An 18,676-nucleotide genomic window follows, 5' to 3' on the forward strand; every position below is an offset into this window, starting at 1 on the left:
AAAAAAATTAAACCTAACAAGTCAATATTTAAAAGTCTAATATAAAAAATTTATGCAATAAAACTAATGGTATTAAAATTAAAAGATTGAAAATACACTTTATAAAATTAAAAAATTAAAATAAAATATTATATAAAATTAGATGATTAAAAGTATAATATATCTAAAATAAAAAGGCTTATAGGGTCAAAAGAACAAATGGACATGGATTAATTTAAAAGAAGGAAAAATTATACCTTATATTGTTCTATCAAATTTTAAATGTCTATGATTTTTTGATAAGTTTTAACATGAATTAAGGGTAAAACTTTCTCTCAGTTTGATGATTTAGGATGGAATGAAATAAAATAGTTATTAATAGAAGGATTAATATGCAATTTGAATCCTGAACTATAGATCTAGAGATAATTTAAACTCTAAATTTTTAAAATATATATTTTGAACTCTAAACAATTAAAGTTAAGGTAATTTCGACTCTAACATTAAATTTGAACAAACGCTCATCAATTTTTTAAAAATTAGATTCTAATATGCGATTTTTCTCAAATGAGGTTAGAAGAAAGACGGACAATGAAATTTGGTAAAAATGACACATTAGACCCTCAATTTTTTTAAAAAAAAACTTATAGAAATTTATTTAAATTTAATGGTGGGAGTAAAAGTCCCTAACTTTAATTGATTATAGTTCAAAATATACTTTTTAAAAATTTAGGATTTAAATCACCCTCAAACTTATAGTTCAAGGTTTAAATTATATATTAATCTTTAATAGAATTAAATGAAATAGTGTTCCATTTTTGGAGAGTGTTACAAAAGGAAGCAATAATCTCATTGTTATCATTATTTAGGAGTTATTATAAAGTGAATAGAATAAAATGGTTATTATAATATTTTTCCTCTATGGAACTGTTATGAGTAATGTAAAGAGAAGAATAAAAGTAAATTCTAATTGCTTTAGCTTTTTCATCTCACATGAGAGTATGGTAAGAAAATTCTCAAAACAATAGTAAGGTGCGCTACATAAAATTTATTAATAATTTTTTAAAAAATAAATCATATACATTTCTAGTATGAAATGGGCAGCAAAGTTTGCGCATGCGTAACATTGAGCACTTCAAAGACAAATTTAGTGGGACTTTCAATGTTCACATCACACCAGAACTTGGTACAAGTTGCCAAAGTTCAAGTGATTTGGAAGCTCTTAAAGGGGATGTTTGGCATGTAGAAAAGTGTTTTATGTTTTTGAGTTAGAAATTAATTGAAAAAGATAAGAATATTTAAATATTGAAGATTTAATTAAGGAAATATGTGTATTGAAGATTTAATTTAGAATTTTTATGAATCGAAGGCATTAATTGAGGAAATATGTGTGATTGAGGTTAATTAATTGTACATACACTTAATTATGATTTAAATTGGGCTTAAAATTATGTATAATGGTTAATTAGGGTCCAACCTAGGTATCTACCCGGATCTAGCAGTTGTGGGCTAAGTGAGGTGTAGCATTTTGCACCATCCGTCGTGGCATATGATATGTCTACCACAATAGACGATGCAAAATTTGCAAAAATATTTCTATTTAAAACAGAAATGCATAAGGGAGATTTTGAGGGTTTGGGTGCAATTTTCTTGGCCTCTATTAGGGTTCTAGTATTCCCTCCACTTTGGTTAGAATTCTTGTGGCTATAAAGGATTGAGATGAGACTTCTAATCTTCCCTGTACCCTTTACTCCTCTCTTCTAGCTTGTTTAAGTGATGGTGTGGGTTAGGATTTTGTTTTCAGTGATGCCCAACCATTGGGTTTTAATTTGATGGTTATTTTGAGGTTAAACAAGTAAAGTTGTTTTAATGGCGTTTATGATGATTGTTAGCTAAAATCCAAAAACCTACACTGTATTGGTGATGATTATTAATGATTGGGTGATTGAGGTTTAAATTCATGATTTAGAAGTGTAATGAGTTAAGTGTGACAAGTTTGATGATTAAAGTGTATGGGATCAAACTAGTATTATGAAATTAGTTAACCTAACCCTAGGATTGGGTGTGATAAGTTTTTAATCACAAATATCAATTATGTTTGGTCTTATATATCATGTAGATTGTGGTGTTAGTATTATTGAAAGTGGGGGAACACTTGTAAGAGGAAGTTAAGGAGTAAAAGTAACATTTACTTTTATGTTATGTATGTGTTTTGTGATTAGTGGTATGTAGTTTTAATGAAAATTATTGTTGTTTGGAAATATATGTTTTGGAAAGTGTATAATAATTGTTTAGAAAATTCTATTGCTAGTGGAATTAAAAAGTATATATGTGATTATGTTCACGATGAAATAAGTTGTTTGGAATTATGATAAATTGTTTGGATTCATATTAGCTTGAAATATTCTTGTATGCATGATTGGGTTTGGATGTTATTTAGGGATTTTATTATTTGGAAATGAACTTTTTCACATGATATACTCTTGTTGGACACATTGAGTGGCTTGCCAAGACTTGGACTAACTTACCTTTAGTAAGGTGAATAGTACCAAGTATGAACTTTGATTTGAAAAAGGAAGGGTATAAGGTTGGTGTCACATTATTGGCATGTATAATGGCATATTATTATTGGTTATTAAGACTTCTGTGTTTCATTCCCTATGTTTAATTTTTTACAAGAAAAAATCCAACCAAAAAAACATCAGAGGCTAGTAGTGGTGTGGGGCATCACCTAGTTTGTGTAAGCCTCATATTGCCCTTAATGTATACCAACCTAAGGCATTATTTTGTATTTGAACACGTAGACTTGTATTTTGATAAACTTGATCCATTATAGTCATGAGGCTTGCTTTTTACTCTCATAGTCTTATATGAAGTGATTAAAATATGTTTTGGTTCAAAATTTGTTTTATGGCAAGTTTTTGAATCTTATTAAATTATTATTTTATTGGGTATTTGTAACCTAACAATAATAATTTTAAGTATACCCACATATGTATGGTTTAAAATTGTTGTTCAGTTTATATATCATGTGGTCAAGTGTTTTACCTATGAGCTTTAGCTTTGGTGATGGGTTTTGTTTGAAAAGTAGTGTTGGAGCCCTTATGGGGTTTTAGCGAACAAAATCTTTATTTGAAGTTGATTTTGTACCAAATTAAAGCCAATAACTAGACCTTGTGACAAATTTTTTGTAAACACTTGAATCATTTAATTTAAATGTGTGTGTAAAAAGTTATGCATATTTCAAATTTATAATTGCTGTTCATTTTATAATTAAATTGATATGGCCTGGTCCACTATAGCATGACATAATGAAATGTTGGTTGCAACAAATGATGTTTTTGGCCATGGCTTACTTCCATTGTGTTGTCTACCATGGTGCAAGAGGCGTTGGCCGCAATGGGTGACCCAAATTTTATAAAAATGCCCCTATTTTAGTTAGAAAGGTCCTTTTGGATACTTTTACCTTTTTTAAACCTATTTTTGGACAATTTATCCTATGAAAATCATGCTTCAATGCTAAATGAGATTTAGAACATCATTTTGGACTTAAAATAATTGTTTTTCAATGGGGTCCTATTTGATACCCCTTATGTTTTTATTTATAGGAAAAACTTTTAACTTGTTGTTTTTATATAAACAAAATCATATTTTTCAATAAACAGTTATTGTAAACTTTTAAATTACCCCTTATAATTTTATCATTCATAGTTATAAGAAACAATTAATAAAAGTTTGATTAACACAATCAATGAAGGGTATTGTAGTACAATTTTTTTTATTTTTAGACACAATTAATATAATTAACTAATTTTCTTAAACTACGTGATACTTTTTTTTTCATACAAATATGAATACTTCTATAATTAATTTATTTAATCTCTAAATTATCACATAGGTCTAATTTGCTATGTGTAATCTTTGCTATTATGGTAGATCCTTTTCTATCATGGTAGTTCATTTTAAAATCTATTTTATTATAAGAATTTTTTTTTCTATCATGATAAGATTTTATGAAGTTGTTTTGACTTTTAATTATTACGGTAATCCATTTTATATTATGGTAGAGTTTTATGATAATATTTTTTATTCTTTCTACTGTGATGAACCATTTATTATCATGATAGGGTTCATTAAAAATTATATTTACTCTTATTTACTATAATAGATGTTTTTTTACTATTTCAAATTAGTGTGATGAAAATTAATTACCCTATAAATGAAGTGAATCGATTTGAAAATTTAAAGTGTTACATTTTATATAAAAAAGAAAAATGTATTTAAAAAGAAAATAATACAGGTTCATTTCTCGCTCCTCCCCCCCCATAAAGCATCTTTTCATATACCAAACATAAACTAAGTTCGCTTATGTGGCACAGCTCGTAAGTTCGATATGCGCGCCTTTAACTGTTTTGTTTGTCAACTAAAAAAAATGGAACAAGGCACCAAGTATGAAAAAAACTATACCTTGAGGCATTTGAGAAAATGAGATGAAATGTAATATTTTTGTAATTGGGTTGGACATGAAATTAGTCAACACATTGGTTCAAGATTTAATGGTTGAATCTTGGTCGAACGAGTTATAATTCAATTAATATAATTTAAAGAATATGTATGAAAAAATAAAAACTATCTTAGATGATATTTATTGATGTCCTTAGTCATGCATGCTAAATTTAAAGTTAATCACACCAACAGTAATTACAATAAAAACATGTATTATTCATTATGAAGTAAATCACTAAAATCATCAAATGTGTCGGACTAATGGATAGGGTATATGGGTATATTTATAATATTTTAGTTAAATTATGGATGATAAAATTTTATAAACTATTATTTCACTAATATAAAATAGGCCGTATATAATGATTATTTTTTGCTATATAAGTTTTTAACCATTATATATTATGGCATTATATATTCTTTAAACCAATATATAATCATTTTTAACCACTATATGGTTAAGTTATTAAATAACTGCTATATGTTGGTAACTATATAGCATTTATTTTCAAATAACTATTATATATATATATGAGCTTTTTTTTTATAAAAAAAGAAATGCAGCCCCTCCATCATATTTTATTTTATCTTTTGGTTTTTTTCTCTTAAATTCTTGAGTGAGGTAGAGTAACAGATTAGGAAAAAAATTACAAAGATTAGAGTAGTAGAAAAAATATTAGTAGAGAAAATATTCAAATCTAAAATTAATAACAATTGATGCTAAGATTTTCTTTTTAACAATTTAAATGCAAAATAAAAAACTAGAGATCTGGAAAATCAAAGAAACATATTCATGAAAAGACAAACTTGAACTAATACCACACAGATATGAAACCAAAAACTACAAATTATAGTTGCAAATATAAAACACTAGCCTTTCATTTAACAATATAACTAAGGATGATGATGAGATAGAGTTGAGAAAGAATGATGTTGGGGAGATTGGGTATGACACAAGCTAGAAGATGGCACATAGTGCCATGTGTGCACATAGAGTAGAGAAGGGACATATGTCGTGCTAGAGACCATAGCTGAAATTGATCGTGTGAGTGTTGAAGATAAAAATTCAAAATTTTGGAGTGAAAAAGATACTTAAGCAATAAAGAGGATTTAGTATGGAGTGGACGAGTGAAATTGTGCGCCAGGGAGGTTAAATGTCATGAAGGTGAAACATGAGGGATTGACTTGAATGTGAAAAATGACAATGAGAGGGGGGTGGGGAGAGCCATTGGATTAAAAAATGGTTTAAAAATAATGACATCAACAATCTATGTGTCATATAAAATCTGTGTTTTAAAAGTTAGTAAACTACATAACAGTAATTTAGAAAAAGCCATTATATAATCTCTAAAAAATAAAAAAGATATTGTATAGCAGTTTTTTAAAATAATCAATATATATTTTCAAAAGTATATAACAGTTATTCTGTTATATAGTCTCTAAAAAAATTTAAAAAGAAATTATATAGCGATTCTTTGAAATAAACATTTCAAAGGCTACATAACAGTTGAGGTTATATAATAGTGATTTCAAAGAACTACTCCCTCTATTAAAGCATGTAAGGCATTTTTAAAGAGTTGTATATTAAAAAATGTAAGATATTTTTAGTTTTTTGAGGTGTAATCATTGCTTTTTTTTTACAGAAGTGCCCCTATTGATAATGACTTTATATGTATTGTAGGGTATTTAATAGGAAAAAAATATAAAAAGATAGAGTTAGTTTGAAAGTAGATAACTATTTTATTTGGGAGTGAGATTCGATTAAAAATGTCTTACATTTTTGAATGAAAAGAGTACTATATAATCTCTTTTCTTGAATCTCGCATCAACTATATAGCTGTTTTTTCTAGAATTGCTACCCCCTTTATTAAAAAATGTGAAGTATTTTTTAAGGAGTTTGATGTTAAAAAATATAAGATATTTTTTAATCTTTTGAGGTGTAATCATTACCTTTTTTTTCAAAAGTGTTCTTATTGATAATTAACTTTATATTTATTGTAGGTTGTTCAACAGGGACAAATATGAAAAGATAGGGTTAATTTGAACGTAGATTACTACTTTATTGAGAGATAAGATTCAGTTAAAAATGTTTTATATTTTTAAATAGAGGGAGTATATAAAGGTATTATATATAACTTGTTTTTTAGTAGTATTTGTTCCAAAACATTTTATTTTTAAACCACCTAATTTAGGGTATAAAAATATTGAGTTGATAACGAATTACGATTGCGCTAAAGTCATCTCCAGACATTCCATTATTCCCCTCCGCAAAAAACACCTTTAAATGATAGTCAAAGTATTTTATCTCCCGCTCAATATTATTGCAAAAAAAAAAAAAATCAAACTCAGGTTTTATATGACTTCTTTCCAATTAACTTTCTAGATGCAGGCATAGCACCTGAAGACGCGGTGTAGGATCAAATATTCAAACCAAACTTGAAACTTGGGGTCATAAAATGCACGTTTCTCTTGCCACTAGATCCAAGGGTTTTTGGCTTTTTTAAACTTTTGGAAAAGTTGTTTAAAGACTCTTTAAATTTTCAATAGGTCAAAATAATAATAATAAAATATTTAACTTATCATGGTGACAAAAGAGTTTTCATTTGGTGGGAAAAAAAAGTTATTTTATTACATCTATATAAGATAAGTGAAAATAAATAATAAAAAAGTATCACTCTTTTATTTAAAAAATAAAATATTTTTAATTAAATTTCACCCTTTAATAAAATAGTTTTTTATTTTTAAATTAATTTTATTTTTTTATATTTATTCTTATTAAATATTCTATAATAAAAATAAAATCACTATTAATAGAAAAATTTTTACAAAAAAAAGTAATGATTACATATTGAAAAATTAAAAATACCTTATATTTTTAAACATCTAATTTTTTAAAAAATACTTTATATTTTTTAATAGAGGGAGTATTTGTCAAGTTTTTTTTTTTTGAGAAAAATTGGATCCTTCTTATGACAATGAACAATCAGAAAAAATTCAAATCTAAATATGATAAATAATATTAATTTCTTCATTTATCTCATGCGATGAGCAACAACTATTCAATCTCTTCAAGCTGCAATATAAACTTTTGACCCGAAAAAAAGAAAAAACTGCAATATAAACTCATGACAATCAGTCTACAGAGCACTGTCAATTTTGTGTCACGAAATAGAAGTTGGTCAACAACTGTTTTGACAGAACGAGGGAGAGGGGTCCATGCCACTTACCGTGGGTCTTCCTGTGACGTCATCCTTGTCGAAACCTTTTCATACCCTCCGCAGCTCCCCTTCCTCCATTTCCTTCCCCAGACACGTGCGTCCATCATGGGATAAATAGAAGTTGCTTTTTTGTTTTTGTTTTTAAATTAAAAGCCAAAGATAAATCCAGCATGGCATAGATAAATTAGGTCAAATTAGAATTTAGAAATTATAAGATTCCCTATCTTAATGGGGGATCATTCTACACATTTATTCGCATCAAAAACGTGCATGCCAACTGTGCTTTGTTACTCTTGTTAATTCATGTCATATACTTATAGGATGGATCACAGCGTTTTCTAGAAGTTTCGCTTATTCTAAAATATAAGGTAACTATAGGTTATATGTGTGTGTGTATATATATTAATTATATTTTTATTCTATTATATTTCACTTAAATAATTAATGAAAATATTTTTAATCAGTCAAATGTTATATTTATTGTGATATGATTAAAAAAATGTGAAATTTTTTAAAAAATTAAGATTTTAACTAAATTTTTTGGAAAGGTAAATTAATTTGCAATGATTTATATTATAATTTGGAGGGAGTAAAAATTAAAACGTGTGGCAAAAAAAATCTAACTTGTGATTTTTTTAATATTAAATAAGAGTATAATTAGAAATAATAATTAAAATCATATTTAAAAAATTTATGAACAAATATTACAAAGCCTCTGTTTGAACTTTGATACACATGAATGAAGTTATTTTTGTTTTTTAGAAAAAAATATTATTAGATGCCAAAAAATTGAATTAATAATAGTTAGGTTTTCAATGAAAATTTTTAAAACATGAGTTAAAAATATCAATACAAAAATTTATAAATAAGAATTTTAGATACAATTTAAAAAATTAAATTTATAATTTATAATTGTCTAAATTAATATTTTTAAAAAATTTTGTTGGAACGTATCTATTATTAATCAAAACATTTAAAATCTAGCTATCATTTTCTCCTATTTCTTCCTCTCATATTGCGTGCCATTAGATGAAGATTTTTAACCCTCTTCCCTTCTCATTCTTTTTTTCTTCCTCTTCTTAATTTTTAAGTATTAGATCAAAATTTGAATGGTTCAAATTTGAGTTCTTAAAAATATTTTATTTTTTTACTATATTTTTAATTTTTCATATTAAATTTTAACAGTTTGAATTTTATTATATTTATTTTTTATAATTTAATATTTCAATAATAATTTTATAGAAGATCAAATCTAAATCATCCAAATCTTGATCTAATGATTAAAAGAGAAATACTTTTGTAGATTGAGTACACCATATTACTTGTAGTCTGTCCAATTAAAAATGTTTTATTTTTATAATATAATACAGATTCGCTTTCTTGCTTTTTCTCTCTTCACCATTATTAATATTAAAATTAATTTATATTTAATGTCATCTAAATATTATATTTTTATTAAACAGATTACAAATAAAATGGTGCACCTACTCTATCTAAGTATTTTTTTAATTAAAAAAAGAAGAAGAAGGGAAGATCACAGGAAAGGAAGAAGAAGAAATCCTTGTCCTAATAATACCACTCTAGTTAAAACAATAGGTAAGAATGCTATTTAAACCCTACCACCAAAAGGAAACAAAAAAGTAAGCTTAAATTTAGCTATTGGTATGAAGATCTTGTTCATTGAAAGATCGTCGTGTTCTTTTATAAGTGAAGGTTTGTCTTAGGGTGCATTTGGTTTCTTTACATTTAGCATTCATAAAGCTATTTTTTACTTTTAGGAAGTCAAATATTGTTTGGGATTCATTTATCACATAAAATTGACTTTTAAAAAAGATTTGAGAATGGGATGAAATGAAAAAAATTCAAAAGCTTTGCTTTGTAGCTTTTGAAACAAACTTTGAGCATGTAAGCATTAAAATGACCATAATACCCCCTCGTGAGTTTTGTCTTTCTCGTGCTTGGGCTTAAGAGTCAGTGTGCATTTCAAAACTCATCTCCTCATTCTCTCTTCCGTGTGTGTATCACCAAAGAGTGACACTTTGTTTCTCTTTCAGCCATGCAATAGCAAAGAATAGAAAAGAAATTCAGCTACAGCACTAGACAAAAATGAACGAACAACAGAGGGAAGGGGAGTGGATGACTTTCCGACAATGAGGAGACACGCATGCTAACGATAGAATTGAAACTAGTGCAACGAGGAGGAGGAGAAAAGCAAAGGAAAGGCACGAGTTATCTCTTACTCTGTTCTGTGTATCACTGACAAGGAAGAAGGGAGAGAATGATATAATAATCTTCTTAGAAAACTTACCAAATAAAGCCTAAAGTTTGTTGAGAAAAATTTTAAAATAGTACTCTATCAGATAGAGAGATGAATAGAGTTCAGTATTAGAGATCAAATTGCATATTACAAATCGAACTGTTAATCATGTAACGAGTCAATATTAATGAATATTTAACTATTTATTATATAATTTTTTTAATATTAAATTTTATATTTTTTATTCTTATTATTTAACATTTTAAATTTTATGTTATTTTAAATTTGTTTCACATTTTTTAAACATTTTTAATATATTATATTTGTATAATAAAAATTATAAGTTATCATAAATCAATGTTCTTCTTGGTCATTACATATTAAAAAGTATATTTCAAAAGAATAAATTTTTATTAATCCAAACAACTTTCAGTTTACCAAACTAACTTTTAAAAAAATGTATCCAAATATAAATTTATTATAACAATTGACTTTTACCAAATTGATTTTTGCCAAATACACTTTCATCAAATTGACTTTTGGTAAATTGAAAATCAAATGCACACTTAGGCTCTTAGCATATGTAAGTCTACCAAACTCACTTGAATTTTTCACCTAAAAACTATATTTTATTTGAGCAGCTACTTAGTTATTTCGAATAAAATTTAAGCCTTTTTCAAATAAAATATTTTAGTTTGAAATTTAAAATAAGAAAAAAGAATGATACCAACAATAAAAATATGTTTTCAAATTTTAACCAATTTTTACATCTGTCCTATTCCCTCCAATCTTATGTATTAGCATAAATTAGGGATAAACTTTGCATTAATTAGCTTTTTTTCCCCAAAATCATCTTTATTTACAATTTTTCAGTGATGTTTTTAAATGCATGCTTCTAATTTTAAATACGAATAGCCTAGAAAGATCATTTATTTTTTAAGTCATTTTAATAATTTAACTACCTCTTATTAATTTGATGAGTTAATTAAAAGTTCTATAGAAAGTATTTCACAAATTTCAAACTTCATGAATCCAATTCTAACCAAATTATAAGATCAAAGTGCAAATTCACCCCTGAACTTTTTTACAATGTGTAATTGATATCTTTAAGTTTTAAAAAATGCAATATTTCTCTTATACTTTTAAAATTAATACAATGTTATTCAATTTTAATAGATTTAAATGTTTGACTCTATGTTGACTTCGCTGATGTTAGGTGGCATGTCCAGATGTCATCCATTTTACTTTGGCAAGCCACATGGCATGTCTTAATAATTAAACATTTAAAGAAGGAGAGGAGGAGGAGGAGGAGGAGGAGGAGGAGGACAGATGTGTTCAACTTCTCTTCCTCGTCTCTTGCTCCTCTTCCTCATTCAACACATAATAGAAACACAGCTACAGCTTACAACATCCGAATCCAAAAAGAAAAGCCGACAAAAAAAGATCCATAGCAACATGAACCAAACAGCAAGAAAGGAAACTACACTCAAAATCAGCCCAATACACCAAAACGAGTAAGTATCAAACACACCAGAAAAGAGAACATACATAATCGTAACAATAGACAAGGCATCCAGATAAACAACCACCATCATGGAAAATTCAATTACACGAAATGCATGCACCCAACAGCATATGAAACAAAGAGAAGGAAAAAGCACACTGTTTCCCAATAAAGCTCATACAGGTGATCCCAAAATCCCATAATTTGCATCAGAAAAACCAAAAACAAATCAATGAATGACTTCATCGACACAAAAAAGCAAGCAATTAGTACCATACTTAAAAGACAAAGAAGTTGCAACTTTGATCTCCTTCAAAGACCTGATGACCCCTGAATCTGGAAGCGGCAGCGTTGTAAGCCTTGGCGGCCTACTCTCTTCGTCCCTCTCTATCTTTTCAAGCGTTTAATTTTATTCTCGATTTCTTCAATCATAGCATCGATCTTTCTCTCATCATTTTGCTCGCACGTTGTCTTCTTGGCCAAAACTCATGGAGGGCTCTCTCCGAGAACGCTGTTCTAGTTAAGGTTGAAGCTGCAGAAATGGTGACACAGGCCATTATGCTCACTATGTGAGGGATAATGTTCATCATCCAGCATGGCTGTCAGCAAAACATTGGAGGGTCAAAACAATCACAAGTTAAACGTCAGTGTTGGGGATCCATCAGTTTTGGACCAGTTTTTGAAAAGTATAGGGAAAACATTACACTTTTTAAAATTTAAAAATATTAATTGCACCTGTAAAAAAAATATTTCGAGGTGGGTTCGCACTTTAACCCAATTATATAATTCTAAAATGTCTTTTTGGACCAACATATAATTCCAAAAAATCGACGCCTAACCGTATGGTGTTGGCCCAGCTTCCGTTTTTGTTCCACAAAGTTATAACCACAGCCCCTTTGTCTTTCAATTGTGTCAGACTGTCAGTTTTTCCAATTTATCTTGAAAATACTATCCTAAATATGAAAAGTCCAAGTCCGAGACAAAATATGCCAGAAACAAGGACAACGCTTTAGTGACTGCTACGTAACTTTTGATATTAGCATATTACTGAGAGCGAGGCACGTTTCACTTGACCATGATTTGGAGCAGAGAAACAGTATGAATTTGGATCCTAACTCAATGAGTTAAAATATAATAATAATAATAATTTGATAAACAGCTTTCAAAGATTTTATAATATAATGCCAAGAAAGTATCATATTCTAAATTTTTGGAGGGACCAACAAATAAAAAGTGTTCTGATCATGGGAATTATTTTGAATCTTAAAAGGAAAATATATCTTAATAATTTTCAAGTATTGTTGAAATACAATAACTATAATTGAAACATTTATTGACTAAATGTACTTAAATCACTCACTAAATTCAGATCAGAAACATTACAAGGGATTAGCAGGTTTTCCTTTTTCAATTGAGCAAGATGTCAGTGATTCAATACTGCATTTAACATTCCTTTCAAACAAACAAAAAAAAAAGGGAGAAAAAAGGAAGGAAGAAATATAACAATTAACCATTCGGATCTTGCTATGGCATGCAACTGTGTTAACTAGATTATCATATACCCCCCCCCCCATTCCCTGTTACAAGATACCTTCAACAATCTCACTGGAACTTAAAAAAAGTAATTAAGTTCTTAACTTCATATGAAAATAAAATAAACTTTTAATTTTTCCCTTATCTATAAATGATTTTTTTTTTGTTAATTTTGCATTATATTTTCTCTTATACCTGATGTGTTAAGTAATATTGGAAAAACATTATTAATAACCATAGTGTGCCTTACGTTAAGGATAAAAAAATACTTTTAAAAAATATCTTATAATAAAGATCAAAGAAAGTATAATTCATACGACCTGTGACCAAAAACATGGTCATCCACACATGTGCACCTCATAAATAATTTTGATATATCAAACTAACACATACAGTATTTTCAGGACACAGCTAAAATACAAAAAATAAAAAAAGAATTATGGGCGTTTACCAACTTGGCTAATCAAAATCTCGATCCTTCGCGCAGATATGTACATATTTTTTTTTTTTTTGGGTGTTTGGTTGTTCAAAGCTGTCCTGCTCTTATATCTCTGTCAAGCCGATCTGCATTAAGGGTCCCTGGAAGCTCTCTAAAATCTTCATTGAATATAGAATATGCACTGAGCAGGAAATAGTAAGAAACTATCAATCGATTTCCAAGATATAGATTTCATATGTTCTTATAATCCTTAAACTAACTTGGGTAATAACAGATTCCAAGAACTTCAGTAATTGAAACACGCATTAACAGACACGAAAGGCTGAATATGAAGTGGCATTATATTCATTACGAAAGCATGTGTCAGTCAATGATACTAACCAAATCAATGTGAATACCTAATGTAGGTAGTCAGGTGCAATGTATGTATATTCACAAAAACAAACAATGTTTGTCATCAAGAATACTGACCAAATCAATATAAATACCTCATTTAGGTAATAGGTATAACCGATAAATTTATATTCATAAGCCAGCTATCTATATCCTTAACAAGCTCTGCTTAGAAAGAGATTTTTTCCCCCTTTCATATTTGGACATATTGGCTGGACTAATTCACCTACAAAATCCCTTTGATGGATTGAGAAATATGAAAAAGTAATAAAAGAAGTTCCAAGAGATTTGATGATTTTACAAATAAGATTATAAATCCCCAAAAGAACAAACAAAAATCCAGAGCTACAACAGTTCACACAATAAGCATTTTAACTCCCATATATTACAAAGGGAGTTAGATATGCTTGTTTTTTCATCCCCAACAAAAATCAATACTTTACAATAATTCTTCTTCCCACCGTCCGTATTTTTTCATTCTGTTTGCTTTTTGAATGTTAATAGCCTTATTTGAACTTTCACAAATATACGAGGATTGCTCTCACCCCGAGTAAATTGTCATCGTGTAACAGTAATAGTGTAATATGCAATATTTTGTATCGATTTATACCTTACATCACCAGCTTGGCGCTTTCCAAGATTAAAGAGAATTAGAGAAAAACCTGTAGCAAGTATCTGCAGAAAAGTCGTAACAAACGATGAAGCACAACCAAATAGATAGATAGATAGATAGATAGATAGATAGATATATAAGGGATTTAAAACAATGAAAAACAAAAGTACAAGTACCAAAAACGCTGAAAAAAATATAAAGACTAATAACAAAATGCAAGCAAAGTACAGAGATCTAAAGTTATGTTTTTTCTAAAAAAAAGTAAATCAGATTCAGTATCAGTTTTGAATAATAAAACAAAACACTGGCCAAAAGAAAATAATATTAATAAAACAAACAAATGGTGGGAAAAATTATGAGAAGAGAAATATCAATTAGAACAAATGAACGATTGGAAATGTCAGAAGTTGGAATAGAACAAGCTCAAGTCAAAATCTGAATTGATTAAATTGACTAGACATATAAAGTCAGAAAATATTACAAAGTAGCAATCAGCAGCTTAAAGCTCAGTATCCAAAGCCCAAATATGGATACAATGATTGGCAAAACTTACATATAAAGGTCCAAGATCCCATTTATGGGCAATGGGTGCGAGGATAAACCACATAAGTGTGAGAACCCATGCTTTCAAGCTCAGAGAGAATATAAACATCAAAAGGATATCTATCAACACAAAAGGAAGAAGGTCAGCAGATTACTAACATTTGAAGAGTATCATGTAGCTCAGTCATTATTGAATATTGAGTAATTTATGTTGCTGTCCCCAGTTGAATACATACCTGAAATAACTCTTCATATGATATATAAGTCGATCAATTGTGTAATTATAGCTTTAAATCTAAATCAAATGTTTCTTATGCCAATACATAACTTTTAAAATGACAGCAAAAGGTTAAAAAAAAAAATCGATATGACTAAAAGGTTGTGAAATACTCAAAAAACGATAATCATAATTAGTCTATGACTAATTATACTTTTTTTTCAGAGACCAAACAATAATATATTAAGCATGCTTAGAAGGAACCATTAGAATGTTGATTGTCACCTGGAAGCTTCAAGTTATCATGTAGAAAAGAGTACAGCCTCTTCTTCCACTGACTTGATGAATGGGGAAGCTTAAACTTCTAGAAGAGTGGCAATCAAAGAAAGATCATACTGAGTACCAGATTGACTTGACATTCACTTCAGACATTATTAAATTGATTGTTACCAGGTCATCGTCGTCATCATCATCATATCCATCACGAACTGGTGGCTTTGGTTTGACAGCAACAATTAGAGAATCTGAAACAATTACACAATGCATTGAATATTGAAATATTATATATAGTCAATTGAACTAAAAACACAAATGCAATAAAGGGTCATTAGAGACATGATGCACGTTAACAACAAAACCATGAATGGATTTTCAACATCAAAAGGCATTTACCACAAATAGGCGCATATATAATGCACGTTTTTTTTTGTTGAAAATGAAATAAAAAAAAATTATGTTCCTTTTCATTACCTCCTAAGTGATTCAATGAGATTTTTCTTTAGTGAATAGAGAAGTAGTTATCCCCTACCGAACTTGATATGCTTTCTTTCTTTTAGATCAACTCAAGTCATGAATGATCAATGAAAGTAACAATCTGTCCAAGATATATTTCTCGGATACAAAGGAATAAAAAATTTTGTAAAGAAGATCTGTGTTAAAGTTTGAACTTGCTCCTGTGGTCACATGGAGCTGATTGTTCTTCAAATGTTTATGATCTATTATCATCCAAACACGTTTTAATAAGAGCCATCGGCCACAGAGAAACAAAACCTTTCTCCGTACTGTATGCAGATGATACAAGAGAAGCTCATGTAAAAGTAATACACTGAATTGATCGAAAAAGATATTAAGGCAAGACATTTACCACCATCATTAAGTTGAATGTACACGTCATCTCCATTTTTCATATCATATAATACATTTCCACGCAGAATAAGACTCAAGTTATCAATAGGTAAACCACCATTGCTGGCAATTAATCCTCTCAAGTCACGAACCTAAAAATGATTTAGAAGAAACAAACTATAAGCAGACTGTAAGAATTTACAAATGAGCATTAAACCCCCCAAGTGAAAATATCAAATGCAGCTGTAATAATTAAGGCCAGCCAACATGATTTTCATGTAAAACATATTTTCCCTATCAAGAAATTTAAAGAAAACATGGCATTATTGAAAGATTAGATTGGTTGTCTACTTTTGGCATTCAACAAATTTTGGGTTTAGACTTTAGACTTTTGTCCAACTCCAAATTAAGTTCCTCACTTTCCTAATAAAATCTGATTTATCTCTAAGAAACGAATAAAAAATCTTAGTATTAGTCGGGAACAGATAAAAATAATCAACTGCATAGTCCATCTGATATACTGATATATGATCACTTAATAGTAAGATATGGTTGGAAAGCATCCGACGCCGCAGAGGACACAATCTCAGTCAGGATGAATCAATTAGCCAGACGTTCAAAATTTTAGAGCATGTAATAAGCTTGAGCAAGTATTTGGAAATTCCAGTTATATGAAAACAATTAAGTCAATAAAATAAAAATAAAACAAAACAGAAAATGCAAAAAGAACTTCCTCTTTCCAGGGGCGATGCTAATTTGCAGAAAACTAAACAACTTGTTCTGGTTCTCATATTTTTGCATATTCATCAAATTCTTCAGATGGCCATAAATCTTTGGAGACTTGATTCCAAGATAAAATAATAATTTCCAAGGCAACTTAAGCTAGATCGTGCAATTGCAAAGAGAACATTTGTAACACCCGGGAAAAAAACCGCGAGAACCCAAAATTGAATTAAAGGAAAGAGACGAGGTGCACCCATATACCTTGAGGAAGAGGGAACAAGAAGACGAGATGGGCGAGCAGGGCCAATGGTTTTGAGGACGATCTCGACCTTACTAATAGTCTCGAACTCGTGCCCATCGTCAGAGCCAACAAGGGGATTCAACTCATCCTCCTCCACAATCTCACCCATGCTCATCTATGTGCCTCACAACTCAATTCAATCAATAAATTCCTTGCCAAATGTACTGCAAAACAAGCTCCGAACTGAGTACCAGGCTCCAAGTCTAAGGTCAAGGAAGAGCCAGAGCGCAAGGAAAGCGAAGAAAGAAGAAGGAAAAGCTGATGATTATGGGCCACCGCAACTCCAAGTCTCCAACGTATTTTCCAGCTTTTTTGTCTCGGCCCATTATAAAACATGTTTTTGCTTTAGTCAAAAGCCCATTTAGAAATCTGCTTTAGACTTAAAAAATTAATTAGAAAAATCATTCTCAAATCTCACATAAACATATAAAAATAGCAAAGTCCTATAAAATTATAAAATTATTCTGAAGTCTCATATTTTTCTATTAAAATTATCAATTCTTGAAAGATAATTGTTAATTATTACTCCCTCCATCTTAAATTATAAGATACTTTTGGAGAATATTTATTATGCTAAAATATAAAATACTTTAAGAAAATTAAAGTTTCATTAAATATACTTATTTTAATATTATCCCTTCTCTTTCTATTTAATATTAATTAGGTGTGAATTTAAGGTTATTAAATGAAGGGCATTTTTGAAAGTTTATATTTTTATTTTGAAAAAATAAAATTATTAAGTGTATTTAATGAGGATTATTGGTATGTCAGATTTTATCTAAAAATATCTTATAATTTGGAGAAAGAGAGTATTAATTAATTCTTAACCACATAACTCCACTAACAAACTATCCAGCAATAATTAACAGTTCCAATATAATAAATGACAATATCGATAAAAGACATGATATTTTAAAGTAATTTTATGATTTTACGAGACTTTTTTATTTATTTGGGAGAAAATAGTAATTTTCACAAATTAATAATCTCTCTCTAACAAATAAATACTATACTAAATATTTTTTATTTTAATTCAGAAAAATAACAGTGATACTCCGAGAAATGAATAGATTTGAATTCAATTTTTCATTATTTTTATAAAAATAAATATAAAAAATTCTCTGATTTGTAAAAACATAAATACCCCATATCTTAATATCAAAAAAATAATTTATTTATTATATTTTAATTAAACTATTTTCTACCTGATTAAATAAAAAAATTAGAAAATAAATGAAAGGATATGCATGGAGTAAAAAAGGGGAAAAAAGGATATGCATGGAGTAAAACGTGGGTGTTGTTTACTGTCGAATTAGAAGCGAAGG

The 18,676-nt window shown here is 28.7% G+C and overlaps 1 protein-coding gene across 1 annotated transcript; it reads right to left on the reverse strand.

Moving 5' to 3' along the window:
- Positions 1-13,318: 13,318 nt before the first annotated feature.
- On the reverse strand, positions 13,319-17,597 carry LOC129310653 (uncharacterized). The gene is made up of 7 exons (XM_054952562.1): positions 17,313-17,597; positions 16,347-16,481; positions 15,653-15,726; positions 15,488-15,566; positions 14,996-15,105; positions 14,440-14,504; positions 13,319-13,617 (listed from the first exon to the last, which is right to left on the reverse strand). The coding sequence occupies exons 1-7, from the start codon at positions 17,464-17,466 to the stop codon at positions 13,524-13,526; spliced, it is 711 nt and encodes a 236-aa protein (XP_054808537.1). The 5' UTR covers positions 17,467-17,597; the 3' UTR covers positions 13,319-13,523.
- Between the last annotated feature and the right edge of the window lie 1,079 nt (positions 17,598-18,676).

This window comes from Prosopis cineraria, unplaced genomic scaffold (assembly GCF_029017545.1).
Source record: "Prosopis cineraria cultivar Desert tree isolate PC_DT_omini unplaced genomic scaffold, ASM2901754v1 PC5, whole genome shotgun sequence".
Classification (NCBI taxonomy): Eukaryota; Viridiplantae; Streptophyta; class Magnoliopsida; order Fabales; family Fabaceae; genus Prosopis; species Prosopis cineraria.

What these genes read in the sequence shown, in the direction of transcription:
- LOC129310653 (XM_054952562.1), bottom strand. Translation starts at nt 17,466, where the DNA reads ATGAGCATGGGTGAGATTGTGGAGGAGGATGAGTTGAATCCCCTTGTT. An exon ending in CATTCAACTTAATGATGGTG is followed by an intron (nt 15,727 to 16,346) that starts GTAAATGTCTTG and finishes TAATTGTTTCAG; the next exon opens with ATTCTCTAATTGTTGCTGTC. An exon ending in GGGATCTTGGACCTTTATAT is followed by an intron (nt 14,505 to 14,995) that starts GTAAGTTTTGCC and finishes ACTTTTCTGCAG; the next exon opens with ATACTTGCTACAGGTTTTTC.